This window comes from Oncorhynchus kisutch, linkage group LG29 (genome assembly GCF_002021735.2).
Source record: "Oncorhynchus kisutch isolate 150728-3 linkage group LG29, Okis_V2, whole genome shotgun sequence".
NCBI lineage: Eukaryota > Metazoa > Chordata > Actinopteri > Salmoniformes > Salmonidae > Oncorhynchus > Oncorhynchus kisutch.
Genome location: NC_034202.2, coordinates 42,819,759 through 42,837,258, shown reverse-complemented (window position 1 = coordinate 42,837,258; position 17,500 = coordinate 42,819,759). Strand labels below are relative to the sequence as shown.

The window sequence follows — 17,500 nt, the reverse complement described above, 5'->3', positions numbered from 1 at the left end:
AACCTCCTAGCATTGGGGCCTATACATTATCCACATCCCAATCTTCCTAGCATTGAGGCCTATACATTATCCACATCCCAAACCTCCTAGCATTGAGGCCTATACATTATCCACATCCCAAACTTCCTAGCATTGAGGCCTATACATGATCCACATCCCAAACTTCCTAGCATTGGGGCCTATACATTATCCACATCCCAAACTTCCTAGCATTGAGGCCTATACATTATGCACATCCCAAACTTCCTAGCATTGAGACCTATACATTATCCACATCCCAAACCTCCTAGCATTGAGGCCTATACATTATCCACATCCCAAACTTCCTAGCATTGAGGCCTATACATTATCCACATCCCAAACTTCCTAGCATTGAGGCCTATACATTATCCACATCCCAAACTTCCTAGCATTGAGACCTATACATTATCCACATCCCAAACTTCCTAGCATTGAGGCCTATACATTATCCACATCCCAAACTTCCTAGCATTGAGGCCTATACATTATGGACATCCCAAACTTCCTAGCATTGAGGCCTATACATTATCCACATCCCAAACTTCCTAGCATTGAGGCCTATACATTATCCACATCCCAAACCTCCTAGCATTGAGACCTATACATTATCCACATCCCAAACTTCCTAGCATTGAGGCCTATACATTATCCACATCCCAAACTTCCTAGCATTGAGGCCTATACATTATCCACATCCCAAACTTCCTAGCATTGAGGCCTATACATTATCCACATCCCAAACTTCCTAGCATTGAGGCCTATACATTATCCACATCCCAAACTTCCTAGCATTGGGGCCTATACATTATCCACATCCCAAACTTCCTAGCATTGGGGCCTAGACATTATCCACATCCCAAACCTCCTAGCATTGGGGCCTATACATTATCCACATCCCAAACTTCCTAGCATTGAGGCCTATACATTATCCACATCCCAAACCTCCTAGCATTGGGGGTTGTTTCTGGATATGGAGTGTTGATGTGTTGGATGTTACACTGAAGACTCACTTTTACATATCTATATATCTCGCACACGCTGTCTGTCTGTCTCACTGTCTGTCTGTCTCACTGTCTGTCTGTCTCGCTGTCTGTCTGTCTCGCTGTCTGTCTGTCTGTCTCGCTGTCTGTCTGTCTTTCTCGCTGTCTGTCTTTCTCGTTGTCTGTCTTTCTCGTTGTCTGTCTGTCTCGCTGTCTGTCTGTCTGTCTCGCTGTCTGTCTCGCTGTCTGTCTCGCTGTCTGTCTCGCTGTCTGTCTCGCTGTCTGTCTCGCTGTCTGTCTGTCTCGCTGTCTGTCTGTCTGTCTCGCTGTCTGTCTGTCTGTCTCGCTGTCTGTTTGTCTCGCTCTCTGTTTGTCTCGCTCTCTGTTTGTCTCGCTCTCTGTTTGTCTCGCTCTCTGTTTGTCTCGCTCTCTGTTTGTCTCGCTCTCTGTCTGTCTCGCTGTCTGTCTGTCTTGCGCTGTCTGTCTGTCTGTCTGTCTTGCGCTGTCTGTCTGTCTGTCTGTCTCGCTGGCTGTCTTACTGTCTCTCTCTTTGTCTGTATGTCTCCTCTCTCTCTCTGTCTGTATGTCTCCTTTGTCTGTCTGTCTCCTGTCTCTCTCCCTCTTTGTCTGTCTGTTTGTCTCGCTATCTGTCTGTCTCGCTGTCTGTCTTACTGTCTCTCTCTTTGTCTGTATGTCTCCTCTCTCTCTCTGTCTGTATGTCTCCTGTCTCTCTCTCTCTTTGTCTGTCTGTCTCGTATCTCTCTCTATCTCTCCATTTAAATTTCAATTGACTCTTTCTGTCTGTATCTTACTCCCCCCCCCCCCCCTCCCCTCCCCCAGTGTAAGCCAGAGTACAAGGTGGCAGGTCTATATGTTGTAGACTCCATCGTCCGACAGTCCCGTCATCAGTTTGGCATGGACAAGGACGTGTTCGGGCCACGGTTCACCAAGAACATCACGGGAACGTTTGAGAACCTCTGTCTCTGTCCCACTGAAGAACGGGTAAGACCATGATGATGATTATAATGGTGGTGAAACAAGCTATGATGGATACTTGAGAACGCTGTACTTACTCATAACAAATCTCTCTGTCTCCTCCTTTCTCCCTCTCCCCTCTCTCTCTCTCCTTTCTCTCTCCTTTCTCTCCCCTCTCTCCTTTCTCTCCTCCTCTCTCCTCTCTCTCTCCTCTTTTCTCTGCTCTTTTCTCTCATCCTTTCTCTCTCCTTTCTCTCTCCTCTCTCTCCTTTCTCTCTCCTCTCTCTCTCTCTCCTTCTTTCTCTCTTTCTTTCTCACGATCCTCCCCTCTCTCTCTCTCCTTTCTCTCTCCTCTCTCCTTTCTCTCCCCTCTCTCTCTCTCCTTTCTCTCTCTCCTTTCTCTCCTCTCTTTTCTCTGCTCTTTTCTCTCATCCTTTCTCTCTCCTTTCTCTCTCTCTCCTTTCTCTCTCTCTCTCCTTTCTCTCTCCTCTCTCCTTTCTCTCTCCTCCTCTCCTTCTTTCTCTCCTTCTCTCTCTCCTTCTCTCTCTCCTCTCTCTCCTTCTTTCTCTCTTTCTTTCTCACGATCCTCCCCTCTCTCTCCTTCTCTGTCTCTCCTATCTGTAGAGTAAGATAGTGCGTGTGTTGAATCTGTGGCAGAAGAATGGTGTGTTTAAGATGGAGATCATCCAGCCTCTTCTAGATATGGCGACATCTGGTTCCAGCAGTGTTGCAGACACCGAGATGGACGACCCAGACCCAGGTATTACTGTCTGTTAACCCAGACCCAGGTATTACTGTCTGTTAACCCAGACCCAGGTATTACTGTCTGTTAACACAGACCCAGGTATTACTGTCTGTCTGTTAACCCAGACCCAGGTATTACTGTTTGTTAACCCAGACCCAGGTATCACTGTCTGTTAACCCAGACCCAGGTATTACTGTCTGTTAACCCAGACCCAGGTATTACTGTCTGTTAACCCAGACCCAGGTATTACTGTCTGTTAACCCAGACCCAGGTATTACTGTCTGTTAACACAGACCCAGGTATTACTGTCTGTCTGTTAACCCAGACCCAGGTATCACTGTCTGTTAACCCAGACCCAGGTATTACTGTCTGTCTGTTAACCCAGACCCAGGTATTACTGTCTGTCTGTCTGTTAACCCAGACCCAGGTATTACAGTCTGTTAACCCAGACCCAGGTATTACAGTCTGTTGACCCAGACCCAGGTATTACTGTCTGTTAACCCAGACCCAGGTATTACAGTCTGTTAACCCAGACCCAGGTATCACTGTCTGTTAACCCAGACCCAGGTATTACTGTCTGTTAACCCAGACCCAGGTATCACTGTCTGTTAACCCAGACCCAGGTATTACTGTCTGTTAACACAGACCCAGGTATTACTGTCTGTCTGTTAACCCAGACCCAGGTATCACTGCTGTCTGTCTGTTAACTAGAGGTCGACCGATTAATCGGAATGGCCGATTTAATTCGGGCCGATTTCAAGTTTTCATAACAATCGGAAATCTGTCATTTTGGGCGGCAATTTTGTATTTTTGTATTTATTTTTTACACCTTTATTTAACTAGGCAAGTCAGTTAAGAACAAATTCTTATTTTCAATGACGGCCTAGGTGCAGTGGGTTAACTGGTCTAGGAACAGTGGGTTAACTGGTCTAGGAACAGTGGGTTAACTGCCTTGTTCAGGGGCAGAATGACAGATTTTGCACCTTGTCAGCTCAGGGATTCAATCTTGCAACCTTTCGGTTACTAGTCCAACGCTCTAACCACCTGCCTCACGAGGAACTCGCCTGTTACCCGAATGTAGTAAGAAGCCAAGGTAAGTTGCTAGCTAGCATTAAACTTAATCAATCATAATCACTAGTTATAACTACACATGGTTGATGATATTACTAGTTTATTTACCATGTCCTGCGTTGCATATAATCGATGAGGTGCGTATCATTGCTCCAATGTGTACCTAACCATGAACATCAATGCCTTTCTTAAAATCAATATATTTAAACCTGCATATTTAGCTAAAAGAAATCCAGGTTAGCAGGCAATATTAACCAGGTGAAATTGTGTCACTTCTCTTGAGTTCATTGCACGCAGAGTCAGAGTATATGCAACAGTTTGGGACGCCTAATTTGCCAGATTTTTACGTAATTATGACATAACATTGAAGGTTGTGCAATGTAACAGGAATATTTAGACTGATGGATGCCACCCGTTAGATAAAATACGGAACGGTTCCGTATTTCACTGAAAAAATAAACGTCTTGTTTTCGAGATGATCGTTTCCGGATTCGACCATATTAATGACCTAAGGCTCGTATTTCTGTGTGTTATTATGTTATAACTAAGTCTATGATTTGATAGAGCAGTCTGACTGAGCGATGGTAGGCAGCAGCAGGCTTGTAAGCATTCATTCAAATAGCACTTTCGTGCATTTTTCCCAGCAGCTCTGCTGTTTATGACTTCAAGCCTATCAACTCCCGAGATTAGGCTGGTGTAACGATGTGATGTGAAATGGCTAGCTAGTTAGCGGGGTGCGCGGTACTTAGCGTTTCGAATGTCTCTCGCTCTGAGACTTGTAGTAGTTGTTCCCCTTGCTCTGCATGGGTAACGCTGCTTCGAGGGTGGCTGTTGTCGATGTGTTCGAGCCCAGGGAGGGGCGAGGATAGGGACGGAAGCTATACTGTTACACTGGCAATACTAAAGTGCCTATAAGAACATCCAATAGTCAAAGGTTAATGAAATACAAATGGTATAGAGAGAAATAGTCCTGTAATTCCTCAAATAACTACAACCTAAAACTTCTTACCTGGGAATATTGAAGACTCATGTTAAAAGGAACCACCAGCTTTCATATGTTCTCATGTTCTGAGCAAGGAACTGAAACGTTAGCTTTCTTACATGGCACATATTGCACTTTTACTTTCTTCTCCAACACTTTGTTTTTAAACCAAATTGAACATGTTTCATTATTTATTTGAGGCTAAATTGATTTTATGTATAATATTAAGTTAAAGTGTTCATTCAGTGTTGTAATTGTCATTATTACAAATAGTTTTTAAAAAATCGTCCGATTAATCGGTAGCACCTTTTTTTGAGTCCTCCAATAATTGGTATCGGTATGGGCGTTGAAAAATCATATTCGGTCGACCTCTACTGTTAACCCAGACCAAGGTATTACTGCTGTCTGTCTGTTAGCTCAGACCAAGGTATTACTGCTGCCTGTCTGTCTGTGGATATGTCTGTCTCTCTGTCTCTCTGCCTGTCTCTCTACCTGCCTGTCTCTCTGTCTGTCTCTCTGTCTGTCTGTTAACCCAGACCAAGGTATTACTCCTGTCTGTCTGTGGATATGTCTGTCTGTCTGCCTGTCTGTCTCTCTGCCTGTCTCTCTACCTGCCTGTCTCTCTGTCTGTCTCTCTGTCTGTCTGTTAACCCAGACCAAGGTATTACTCCTGTCTGTCTGTGGATATGTCTGTCTGTCTTGCCTGTCTGTCTGTCTGCCTGTCTGCCTTCCTGTGTCTGCCTGTCTGTCTGTCTCTCTCTCTGTCTGTCTCTCTCTCTGTCTGTCTCTCTCTCTGCCTGTCTCTCTGACTGTCTGTCTGTCTGTCTGTCTGTCTGTCTCTCTGCCTGTCTCTCTTCCTGTCTGTCTGCCTGTCTGTCTGTCTCTCTGCCTGTCTGTCTGACTGTCTCTCTCTCTCTGCCTGTCTGTCTGCCTGTCTCTCTCTGTCTGTCTCTCTCTGCCTGTCTCTCTGACTCTGCCTGTCTCTCTGCCTGTCTCTCTTCCTGTCTGTCTGCCTGTCTGTCTGACTGTCTCTCTCTCTCTGCCTGTCTCTCTGCCTGTCTCTCTCTCTCTGCCTGTCTCTCTGCCTGTCTCTCTGCCTGTCTGTCTCTCTCTCTGCCTGTCTCTCTGACTGTCTGTCTGTCTCTCTGCCTGTCTCTCTTCCTGTCTGCCTGTCTGTCTCTCTGCCTGTCTGTCTCTCTCTCTGCCTGTCTCTCTGCCTGTCTGTCTCTCTCTCTGCCTGTCTGTCTGCCTGTCTGTCTGTCTCTCTGCCTGTCTCTCTGCCTGTCTGTCTGACTCTCTTGTACTTCTGTCCTCCAGGTTTCCCCTCATCCCCATCACCAGTAAAGGGTAAGGTCACCTCAGTAACGGAAAACACTGTTGTGGCGCCTGTCTCTCAGCTTCAGAACTCTGACGCGTTCGCCGCTGTCGCTCAGCTCTTCCAGTCCTCAAAGGGACAGCAGGTGTGTGTGTGTGTGTGTGTGTGTGTGTTTTTTTATTTTTGCTAGTCCCATCTTCAGGCATCCCCCAGTGTCCTAACTCAGCTCTCTCTCTCTCTCACTCTGCAGCTTCAACAAATTTTCCAGAACTTTCAACAAAATCCGTCAAAGCCTCAGACTCATCCCTTCCCACCCCAGACCCACAGCCACCCCCAGCCTCAACCCCATCCTCAGCCGCATCTCCAGGCTCAACCCCATCCTCAGCCGCATCCCCAGCCTCAACCCCATCCCCAGGCTCAACCCCATCCCCAGGCTCAACCCCATCCTCAGCCGCATCCCCAGGCTCAACCCCATCCTCAACTCCATCCCCAGGCACAACCCCATCCTCAGCCGCATCTCCAGGCTCAACCCCATCCTCAACCCCATCCTCAACCCCATCACCAGGCTCAACCCCATCACCAGGCTCAACCCCATCCCCAGCCTCAACCCCATCCTCAGCCCCATCCCCAGCCTCAACCCCATCCACAGCCGCATCTCCAGGCTCAACCCCATCCACAGCCGCATCTCCAGGCTCAACCCCATCCTCAACCCCATCACCAGGCTCAACCCCATCCCCAGGCTCAACCCCAGCCTCCTGCCAACCTCCACCACCTCCACTCCCAGCTCCATCTCCAGTCCCTGACCCCCGCCCTGGGTACGACCGCTCAGCGACTCCCCCTCCCCTCCAGCGAGCTCAGCCAGCAGAAAACAGCGTTTGACAAGGTGGCTGTGAGTTCCTCTTCTTACTATCGACCACAGAGTGGGGGGGTTCCCCTTCCTCGTCCCACAGGGGTGTTAGTGACGGGGTAAAGGTGATTCAGAATAGTTCATTTAATTTTTTGGGTGGCGTTTCAAAAATGATTGTTGTTGTTATGGGGAAATGTCTAGTCTCTAGTAATGGTAGCCAGGGATATGTTGAACAAATCAACAACCTAACCTAGATTTAGATTTGAATGAGAATAACCAAAATATTTATTTAACCAGGTCAGTCATTTATAAAACACATTCTCGTTGACCGTAACGACCTGAACAACACACGAGAAATACACTGTGCAGCAAAGCAAGACATTTCTTGAAATTCTCAACACATACAGACAGTGCCTTCGGGAAAGTATTCAGACCCCTTACGTTACAGCTTTATTCTACAATGGAATCAGTCTACACACCCTAAAATACCCTATAATGACATCACAATACCCCATAATGACATCACAATACCCCATAATGACATCACAATAACCCATAATGACATCACAATAACCCTATAATGACATCACAATAACCCATAATGACATCACAATAACCCATAATGACATCACAATAACCCATAATGACATCACAATAACCCTATAATGACATCACAATAACCCATAATGACATCACAATAACCCTATAATGACATCACAATACCCTATAATGACATCACAATACCCTATAATGACATCACAATACCCCATAATGACAAATCGAAAACAGGTTTTTAGACATTTTTGCAAATGTATTAAAAATAAAAAACATACCTTATTTATTCAGACCCTTTGCAATGAGACTCGAAATTGAGCTCGGGTGCTTCCTGTTTCCATTGATCATCCTTGAGATGTTTCTACAACTTGATGGGAGTCCACCTGGGGTAAATTCAATTGATTGGACATGATTTGGAAAGGCACACACCTGTTTATATAAGGTTCCACAGTTGACAGTGCATGTCAGAGCAAAAAGCAAGCCATGAGGTCGAAGGAATTGTCCATAGAGCTCCGAGACAGGATTGTGTCGAGGCACAGAGCTGGGTACCAAAAAATGTCTGCAGCATTGAAGGTCCCCAAGAACACAGTGGCCTACAACATTCTTAAATGGAAGATGTTTGGAATCACCAAGACTCTTCCTAGAGCTGGCCGCCTGGTCAAACTGAGCAATCAGGGGAGAAGGGCCTTGTTCAGGGTGGTGACCAAGAACCTGATGATCACTCTGACAGAGCTCCAGAGTTCCTCTGTGGAGATGGGAGAACCTTCCAGAAGGACAACCATCTTTGCAGCACTCTACCAATCAGGCCTTTATGGTAGTGACCAGACGGAAGCCACTCCTCAGTAAAAGGCACATGACAGCCTGCTTGGAGTTTGGCAAAAAGATACCTAAAGATTCTCAGACCATGAGAAACACGATTCCCTGGTCTGATGAAACCAAGATTGAACTCTTTGGCCTGAATGCCAAGCGTCACGTCTGGAGGAAACCTGGCACCATCCCTACGGTGAAGCATGGTGGTGACACCATCCCTAAGGTGAAGCATGGTGGTGGCACCATCCCTACGGTGAAGCATGGTGGTGGCACCATCCCTACGGTGAAGCATGGTGGTGGCACCATCCCTACGGTGAAGCATGGCGGTGGCACCATCCCTAAGGTGAAGCATGGAGGTGGCACCATCCCTACGGTGAAGCATGGCGGTGGCACCATCCCTAAGGTGAAGCATGGCGGTGGCACCATCCCTAAGGTGAAGCATGGCGGTGGCACCATCCCTAAGGTGAAGCATGGCGGTGGCACCATCCCTAAGGTGAAGCATGGCGGTGGCACCATCCCTAAGGTGAAGCATGGCGGTGGCACCATCCCTAAGGTGAAGCATGGCGGTGGCACCATCCCTACGGTGAAGCATGGCGGTGGCACCATCCCTAAGGTGAAGCATGGCGGTGGCACCATCCCTAAGGTGAAGCATGGCGGTGGCACCATCCCTAAGGTGAAGCATGGCGGTGGCACCATCCCTAAGGTGAAGCATGGCGGTGGCACCATCCCTAAGGTGAAGCATGGCGGTGGCACCATCCCTAAGGTGAAGCATGGCGGTGGCACCATCCCTAAGGTGAAGCATGGCGGTGGCACCATCCCTAAGGTGAAGCATGGCGGTGGCACCATCCCTAAGGTGAAGCATGGCGGTGGGACCATCCCTAAGGTGAAGCATGGCGGTGGCACCATCCCTAAGGTGAAGCATGGCGGTGGCACCATCCCTAAGGTGAAGCATGGCGGTGGCACCATCCCTAAGGTGAGGGATGGTGCCACCGCCATGCTTAAGGTGAAGCATGGCGGTGGCACCATCCCTAAGGTGCATGGCGGTGGCACCATCCCTAAGGTGAAGCATGGCGGTGGCACCATCCCTAAGGTGAAGCATGGCGGTGGCACCATCCCTAAGGTGAAGCATGGCGGTGGCACCATCCCTAAGGTGAAGCATGGCGGTGGCACCATCCCTAAGGTGAAGCATGGCGGTGGCACCATCCCTAAGGTGAAGCATGGCGGTGGCACCATCCCTACGGTGAAGCATGGCGGTGGCACCATCCCTACGGTGAAGCATGGCGGTGGCACCATCCCTACGGTGAAGCATGGCGGTGGCACCATCCCTACGGTGAAGCATGGTTTCAGTGGCAGGGACTGGGAGACTAGTCAGGATCGAGGGAAAGATGAACGAAACAAAGTACAGAGATCCTTGATGAAAACCTGCTCCAGGGCTCTCAGGACCTCCAGTGTGCTCAGGGTATTCGAACACAGCTATTGACAACAAGCAGGCTTGGAAATGGAAAACATGTGTTTGAGTTGAACCTTGTCTCCTCTCGTTTGTCTAGACGCTGTTGAACCTTGTCTCCTCTCGTTTGTCTAGACGCTGTTGAACCTTGTCTGCTCTCGTTTGTCTAGACGCTGTTGGACCGTTTTGACTATGACGATGAGCCTGAGGGAGCCGACGAATCAAAGAAGGACCAGACGTCTTTGTAAGACCTTTCCCCTTATAGTGTGTGTGTGTGTGTGTGTGTGTTGTACATCTGTATGTTAACTGTGTGTATTTGTTTCATTCTGACAGTACCCAGCAGCCTCCAGGTTTCCCCCAGCACTTTCAACAACACATGATGGGCATGGGCCAAGACCTCACACGCCAGGTAATTAACATGGTCCAAGACCTCACACGCCAGGTAATTAACATGGTCCAAGACCTCACACGCCAGGTAATTAACATGGTCCAAGACCTCACACGCCAGGTAATTAACATGGTCCAAGACCTCACACACCAGGTAATTAACATGGTCCAAGACCTCACACACCAGGTAATTAACATGGTCCAAGACCTCACACACCAGGTAATATACTGATCTTGCTCTCTATTTGTCTCTCTCTCCTTCTCTCTCTCTCCCCTCTCCCCTCTCCCTCTCTCTCTCCCCTCTCCCCTCTCTTTCCTCTTCTCTCTCTCCTCTCCCTCCCTCTCTCTCCTCTCCCTCCCTCTCTCCCCTCTCCTCTCTCTCCCCTTTCTCTTCTCTTTCTCTTCTCTCTCTCTCTCAGAACACACACACACACAGTATTAAAACAAAACTCTCCCTGTCTTTCACCCTCCATCCAGATATCTCTGCCTCCTAACGGCCAGCTCCAGGGCTATGGTTTGCTGCCGGGCCAGGCCTACCCAGGAATGGTGGTTCCTCCAGGCCAGCCCCTCCCTGGTACAGGACCTCCAGGCTTCCCTGTGGGATTCCCTCCAAACAAGGACGCCTTTGGCCAACACGTGGGCCAGCAGGAACAGGTGAGATTAGTACATTAATAGATTTGAAATTGGTGTTCGGTGGAGTTTTATTAGGTATGAATGGTTACAAACAGTGTCGTGTCTTTGGCGTCATTAAAGTGAAGACTGTTGTTTTATCGAATAAATTCTCTGTAATTATTATTACGGGATTAAACGAATCATGTAAATGTAATTAACTAGGAAGTCGGGGGAACCGCGGAAAATCTTCAGATTACAAAGTTATAATTTTCTTAGTGTAACTTTCAGATATTTTAATATCTGATCACTTAGTCTTCTAATTAATTAATTATTCTTTGCTTCATGTTAGTCTCATTCCAAACGCCGTAAATTGTTGGTTATCTGCACGAACCTAGCCTTTTCTATAAATCATCCATACACCAATTGTCTTAATTTATTTACTAACTAATCACAGAAATGCATAAACACACAAAACAGTAGCTATGGTTACAGGGAAATGGGGACGTTCCCTAGTGGGCTATGCCGATATATATATATTTTTTTATACCTTTATTTAACTAGGCAAGTCAGTTAAGAACAGATTTGTGGGGGGATGCCACGATCTATTTCCCGGGAAAGGGTCACGTCATGACAACATGAAAATAGTAATCCTGCCCTTTAATTTATTTTTATTTTTTTATTATGTAACCAGGCAAGTCAGTTAACACTTATTTACAATGACAGTCTAGGAACAATGGGTTAACTGCCCTGTTCAGGGGCAGAACGACAGATTTTGACCTTGTCAGCTCTGGGATTTGATCTAGCAACCTTTCGGTTACTGGCCCAACACTCTAACCGCTAGGCTTCCCAGCCTCTAACCGCTAGGCTTCCCAGCCTCTAACCGCTAGGCTTCCCAGCCTCTAACCGCTAGGCTTCCCAGCCTCTAACCGCTAGGCTTCCCAGCCTCTAACCGCTAGGCTTCCCAGCCTCTAACCGCTAGGCTTCCCAGCCTCTAACCTCTAGGCTTCCCAGCCTCTAACTGCTAGGCTTCCCAGCCTCTAACCGCTAGGCTTCCCAGCCTCTAACCGCTAGGCTTCCCAGCCTCTAACCGCTAGGCTTCCCTTCCTCTAACCACTAGGCTTCCCTGCCTCTAACCGCTAGGCTTCCCTGCCTCTAACCGCTAGGCTACCCAGCCTCTAACCGCTAAGCTTCCTGCCTCTAACCGCTAGGCTACCCAGCCTCTAACCTCTAGGCTTCCAAGCCTCTAACCGCTAGGCTTCCTGCAGCCCCAAAATGGTCATATGATTTGGAATATTCAATTAGTCAGTTAATGTGTATCACTTCTCAGAACTCATCATGCATGGCAGGTGTTCTCCCTGTTCATGCACCAATGGAATGGGACTAACATATTTACTGATGTTGTAAATGTTATGGTTTCTTCTTGTCAGGATATGAATATGGACCTGGACCCTCCCTCCATGAAGGATGGAAGACACCGACCAGATGGCAGGAAGTCACCATCGGGATCTAGGTGAGTGCTGGTCAGATGGCCAGTCCCTATTGGTTAACGTCTAAAGACAGCATTCAGATGGCCAGTTCCTATTGGTTAACGTCTAAAGACAGCGTTCAGATGGCCAGTTCCTATTGGTTAACGTCTAAAGACAGCATTCAAATGGCCAGTTCCTATTGGTTAACCTCATAAGACAGCGTTCAAATGGCCAGTTCCTATTGGATAACGTCTAAAGACAGCGTTCAGATGGCCAGTTCCTATTGGTTAACGTCTAAAGACAGCGTTCAAATGGCCAGTTCCTATTGGTTAACGTCTAAAGACAGCGTTCAAATGGCCAGTTCCTCTTGGTTAACGGCTAAAGACAGTGTTCAAATGGCCAGTTTCTATTGGTTAACGGCTAAAGACAGCGTTCAGATGGCCAGTTCCTATTGGTTAACGGCTCAAGACAGCGTTCAGATGGCCAGTTCCTATTGGTTAACGGCTCAAGACAGCGTTCAGATGGCCAGTTCCTATTGGTTAACGGCTAAAGACAGCGTTCAGATGGCCAGTTTCCTATTGGTTAACGGCTCAAGACAGCGTTCAGATGGCCAGTTCCTATTGGTTAACGGCTCAAGACAGCGTTCAGATGGCCAGTTCCTATTGGTTAACGGCTCAAGACAGCGTTCAGATGGCCAGTTCCTATTGGTTAACGGCTCAAGACAGCGTTCAGATGGTCAGTTCCTATTGGTTAACGGCTCAAGACAGCGTTCAGATGGCCAGTTCCTATTGGTTAACGGCTCAAGACAGCGTTCAGATGGCCAGTTCCTATTGGTTAACGGCTCAAGACAGCGTTCAGATGGCCAGTTCCTATTGGTTAACGGCTCAAGACAGCGTTCAGATGGCCAGTTCCTATTGGTTAACGGCTCAAGACAGCGTTCAGATGGCCAGTTCCTATTGGTTAACGGCTCAAGACAGCGTTCAGATGGCCAGTTCCTATTGGTTAACGGCTCAAGACAGCGTTCAGATGGCCAGTTCCTATTGGTTAACGGCTCAAGACAGCGTTCAGATGGCCAGTTCCTATTGGTTAACGGCTCAAGACAGCGTTCAGATGGCCAGTTCCTATTGGTTAACGGCTCAAGACAGCGTTCAGATGGCCAGTTCCTATTGGTTAACGGCTCAAGACAGCGTTCAGATGGCCAGTTCCTATTGGTTAACGGCTCAAGACAGCGTTCAGATGGCCAGTTCCTATTGGTTAACGGCTCAAGACAGCGTTCAGATGGCCAGTTCCTATTGGTTAACGGCTCAAGACAGCGTTCAGATGGCCAGTTCCTATTGGTTAACGGCTCAAGACAGCGTTCAGATGGCCAGTTCCTATTGGTTAACGGCTCAAGACAGCGTTCAGATGGCCAGTTCCTATTGGTTAACGGCTCAAGACCAGCGTTCAGATGGCCAGTTCCTATTGGTTAACGGCTCAAGACAGCGTTCAGATGGCCAGTTCCTATTGGTTAACGGCTCAAGACAGCGTTCAGATGGCCAGTTCCTATTGGTTAACGGCTCAAGACAGCGTTCAGATGGCCAGTTCCTATTGGTTAACGGCTCAAGACAGCGTTCAGATGGCCAGTTCCTATTGGTAACGGCTCAAGACAGCGTTCAGATGGCCAGTTCCTATTGGTTAACGGCTCAAGACAGCGTTCAGATGGCCAGTTCCTATTGGTTAACGGCTCAAGACAGCGTTCAGATGGCCAGTTCCTATTGGTTAACGACTCAAGACAGCGTTCAGATGGCCAGTTCCTATTGGTTAACGGCTCAAGACAGCGTTCAGATGGCCAGTTCCTATTGGTTAACGGCTCAAGACAGCGTTCAGATGGCCAGTTCCTATTGGTTAACGGCTCAAGACAGCGTTCAGATGGCCAGTTCCTATTGGTTAACGGCTCAAGACAGCGTTCAGATGGCCAGTTCCTATTGGTTAACGGCTCAAGACAGCGTTCAGATGGCCAGTTCCTATTGGTTAACGGCTCAAGACAGCGTTCAGATGGCCAGTTCCTATTGGTTAACGGCTCAAGACAGCGTTCAGATGGCCAGTTCCTATTGGTTAACGGCTCAAGACAGCGTTCAGATGGCCAGTTCCTATTGGTTAACGGCTCAAGACAGCGTTCAGATGGCCAGTTCCTATTGGTTAACGGCTCAAGACAGCGTTCAGATGGCCAGTTCCTATTGGTTAACGGCTCAAGACAGCGTTCAGATGGCCAGTTTCTATTGGTTAACGGCTCAAGACAGCGTTCAGATGGCCAGTTCCTATTGGTTAACGGCTCAAGACAGCGTTCAGATGGCCAGTTCCTATTGGTTAACGGCTCAAGACAGCGTTCAGATGGCCAGTTCCTATTGGTTAACGGCTCAAGACAGCGTTCAGATGGCCAGTTCCTATTGGTTAACGGCTCAAGACAGCGTTCAGATGGCCAGTTCCTATTGGTTAACGGCTCAAGACAGCGTTCAGATGGCCAGTTCCTATTGGTTAACGGCTCAAGACAGCGTAAATAAATAATAATAATAATAATAAATAAATAAAGTAAGCATTCATTCTGATGTTTCTAAAAAAAACAAGACATGTATTACTAGGAAGCAGTAATATGGTATATTGCTCATTGAGTCTTTTAACCAGTGTAATGTTAAAATAAATCATTTAGATACAACAGTGAAAACAGACTCTACAACTGAACAACAAGAATCAACAGTGTCCTGCCCTGCCACAAAGTGCTGAGTTATCACAGTATATTTTAGCAATAAGGCACGTGGGGGGGGGGGGGGGGGTTTATGGCCAATATAACACGACTAAGGTCTGTTCTTAAGCACGACGTGTCCCGGATGAAATGTACAAGCACACAAATAAACGGAGGAGAACAATTTTAAGTATTTGAGTGTTTTTTTGTTGTTGTTGTTTTTTTAATGATAAGAAATGACCTGCAAGTTGATGAATGAAATGTTTTTTGGAGCGTTCCATGAGTCGCTGCCCCTTTAAGGGGCGGGCCGTTACCGTGGTAACCGGGCCCTCACAGACACCTGGTGACGGAAACAGAATCTCCAGTGTCTTGCAACGGTTGCAGAAAACTTAAACTAAACATTTGGAAAAAAATAAGAAAAATAAGAAAAATAAGAAACCTGACGTGTGAAATAAAGGATGCCGACAAAAGACGAGGACCAAGTTACACTTTTAGAATACGGTCTCGTCACTTTGACCAACTTCTACATGTGGGCTTTAGGATTGAAGAAAATAAACTCTTCCCACCAACGTGGCTGGTGAAAATAGACATTCTTACCCGCGAATTACAAAAATCGACCCTCGTTTTTGGCGGGAGTTCATTTCCCAACCCTGGAAAATGAACTCCTATCACCCAGTTTCAACTGTTCTGCCTTATTATTATTCGACCATGCTGGTCATTTATGAACATTTGAACATCTTGGCCATTTTATGTTATAATCTCCTCCCGGCACAGCCAGAAGAGGACTGGCCACCCCACAGCCTGGTTCCTCTCTAGGTTTCTTCCTAGGTTTTGGCCTTTCTAGGGAGTTTTTCCTAGCCACCGTGCTTCTACACCTGCATTGCTTGCTGTTTGGGGTTTTAGGCTGGGTTTCTGTTTGAGATATCACTTTGAGATATCAGCTGATGTACGAAGGGCTATATAAATACATTTGATTTGATCCTCTCAGACCTTGTGCTGTTGCTTACGAGGTGTGGGATTTGTGTCTCTCTCTCTCTCTCCAGGTCTCCTAAGAGGAGGCGGTCGCGGTCCATCTCTAGAACACACCGGTCCAGAGACCGCCGCAGGCACTCCCCGCGGTCACGCTCCCAGGAACGCAGGGAGAGAGAGAAGGAGAAGGAGAAGGAGAGGGAGAGACGACAGAAAGGACTGCCACAGCCCAAGGCTGACACGCTGAGCGGTGAGACAACTCTCTCTCTTCACCTGTCTGTCGTGGAAAGAGCAGGTGTTCTTAATGTTTTGTACACTGTCTATATATATATAACCTTTTTACTATTGGTTCCCGTTCCCTTTCCCCCTCTCTCTCCCCCTCCCTCTCTCCCCCTCTCTCTCCCCCTCCCTCTCTCCCCCTCTCTCTCCCCCTCCCTCTCTCCCCTCCCTCATTGTCACTTAATCTGTCATTATTTCACACTCTCTCCCCCTGTCTTTCTCTCTCTGTCTCTGTCTCTCTCTCTGTGTCTCTCTGTCTCTCTCTCTGTCTCTCTCTCTCTCTCTGTCTCTCTCCCTCTGTCTCTGTCTGTGTCTGTCTCTCTCTCTCTTTCTCTCTCTCTCTGTCTCTCTCTGTCTGTCTGTCTCTCTCTGTCTCTCTCTCTGTCTCTGTCTGTCTCTGTCTCTCTGTCTGTCTCTCTGTCTGTCTCTGTCTCTCTGTCTCTCTCTGTCTGTGTCTCTCTGTCTGTCTCTCTCTGTCTCTCTGTCTGTCTCTGTCTCTCTCTCTCTGTCTCTCTGTCTCTCTGTCTGTCTCTGTCTGTGTCTCTCTGTCTCTCTGTCTCTCTGTCTCTCTGTCTCTCTGTCTCTCTGTCTCTCTGTCTCTCTGTCTCTCTGTCTGTCTGTCTGTCTGTCTGTCTGTCTGTCTGTCTGTGTCTGTCTGTCTCTGTATGGCTGTGTCTCTCTCTGTCTGTCTGTCTCTGTATGGCTGTGTCTCTCTCTGTCTGTCTGTCTCTGTCTGTCTGTCTCTCTCCCCCTCCCTCCCTCTCTCCCCCTCCCTCTCCCCCCCTCCCCATATCCCCCCCTCTCCCCCCTCCCCATGTCCCCCCCCCCCCTCCCCATGTCTCCCCCCCTCCCCATGTCCCCCCCTCTCTCCCCCTCCCTCTCTCTCCCCCTCCCTCTCTCCCCCCCTCCCCATGTCCCCCCTCTCCTCCAGTGTGTAGTACCACTCTGTGGGTGGGTCAGCTGGACAAGAGAACCCAGCAGCAGGATGTAGCCTGTCTACTGGAGGAGTTTGGACAGATAGACTCCATCAACGTAAGTTTACTGTGTGTGTTGAAACCACACACTGACTCTTTAGGTTGCTCTTAAATAATTCAAATTTAGAATCTGATTTCTCGTGCCCAAATCTTCCAATTCACTTGGTAATCTCCTTCCTCTCTCCTTCCTCTCTCCCCTCTCCTCTCCTCTCCTCTCTCCCCTCCTCTCCTCTCCTCTCTCCCCTCCTCTCCTCTCCTCTCTCCCCTCCTCTCCTCTCTCCCCTCCTCTCTCCTCTCTCCCCTCCTCTCCTCTCCTCTCTCCCCTCCTCTCCTCTCTACTCTCCTC

At 48.1% G+C, this 17,500-nt stretch overlaps 1 protein-coding gene across 1 annotated transcript in view; it reads left to right on the top strand.

Moving 5' to 3' along the window:
* The window catches only part of LOC109880469 (SR-related and CTD-associated factor 4), a 50,638-nt gene that overhangs the window by 20,824 nt on the left and 12,314 nt on the right, over nucleotides 1-17,500 (top strand). The window contains exons 4-13 of the mRNA XM_031809093.1: nucleotides 1,842-2,003; nucleotides 2,601-2,736; nucleotides 6,092-6,234; nucleotides 6,340-6,978; nucleotides 9,919-9,992; nucleotides 10,082-10,157; nucleotides 10,613-10,789; nucleotides 12,175-12,257; nucleotides 15,976-16,151; nucleotides 17,112-17,212. Coding sequence (XP_031664953.1) covers nucleotides 1,842-2,003; nucleotides 2,601-2,736; nucleotides 6,092-6,234; nucleotides 6,340-6,978; nucleotides 9,919-9,992; nucleotides 10,082-10,157; nucleotides 10,613-10,789; nucleotides 12,175-12,257; nucleotides 15,976-16,151; nucleotides 17,112-17,212 — 1,767 coding nt within the window. The remainder of the gene's footprint in view (nucleotides 1-1,841; nucleotides 2,004-2,600; nucleotides 2,737-6,091; nucleotides 6,235-6,339; nucleotides 6,979-9,918; nucleotides 9,993-10,081; nucleotides 10,158-10,612; nucleotides 10,790-12,174; nucleotides 12,258-15,975; nucleotides 16,152-17,111; nucleotides 17,213-17,500) is intronic.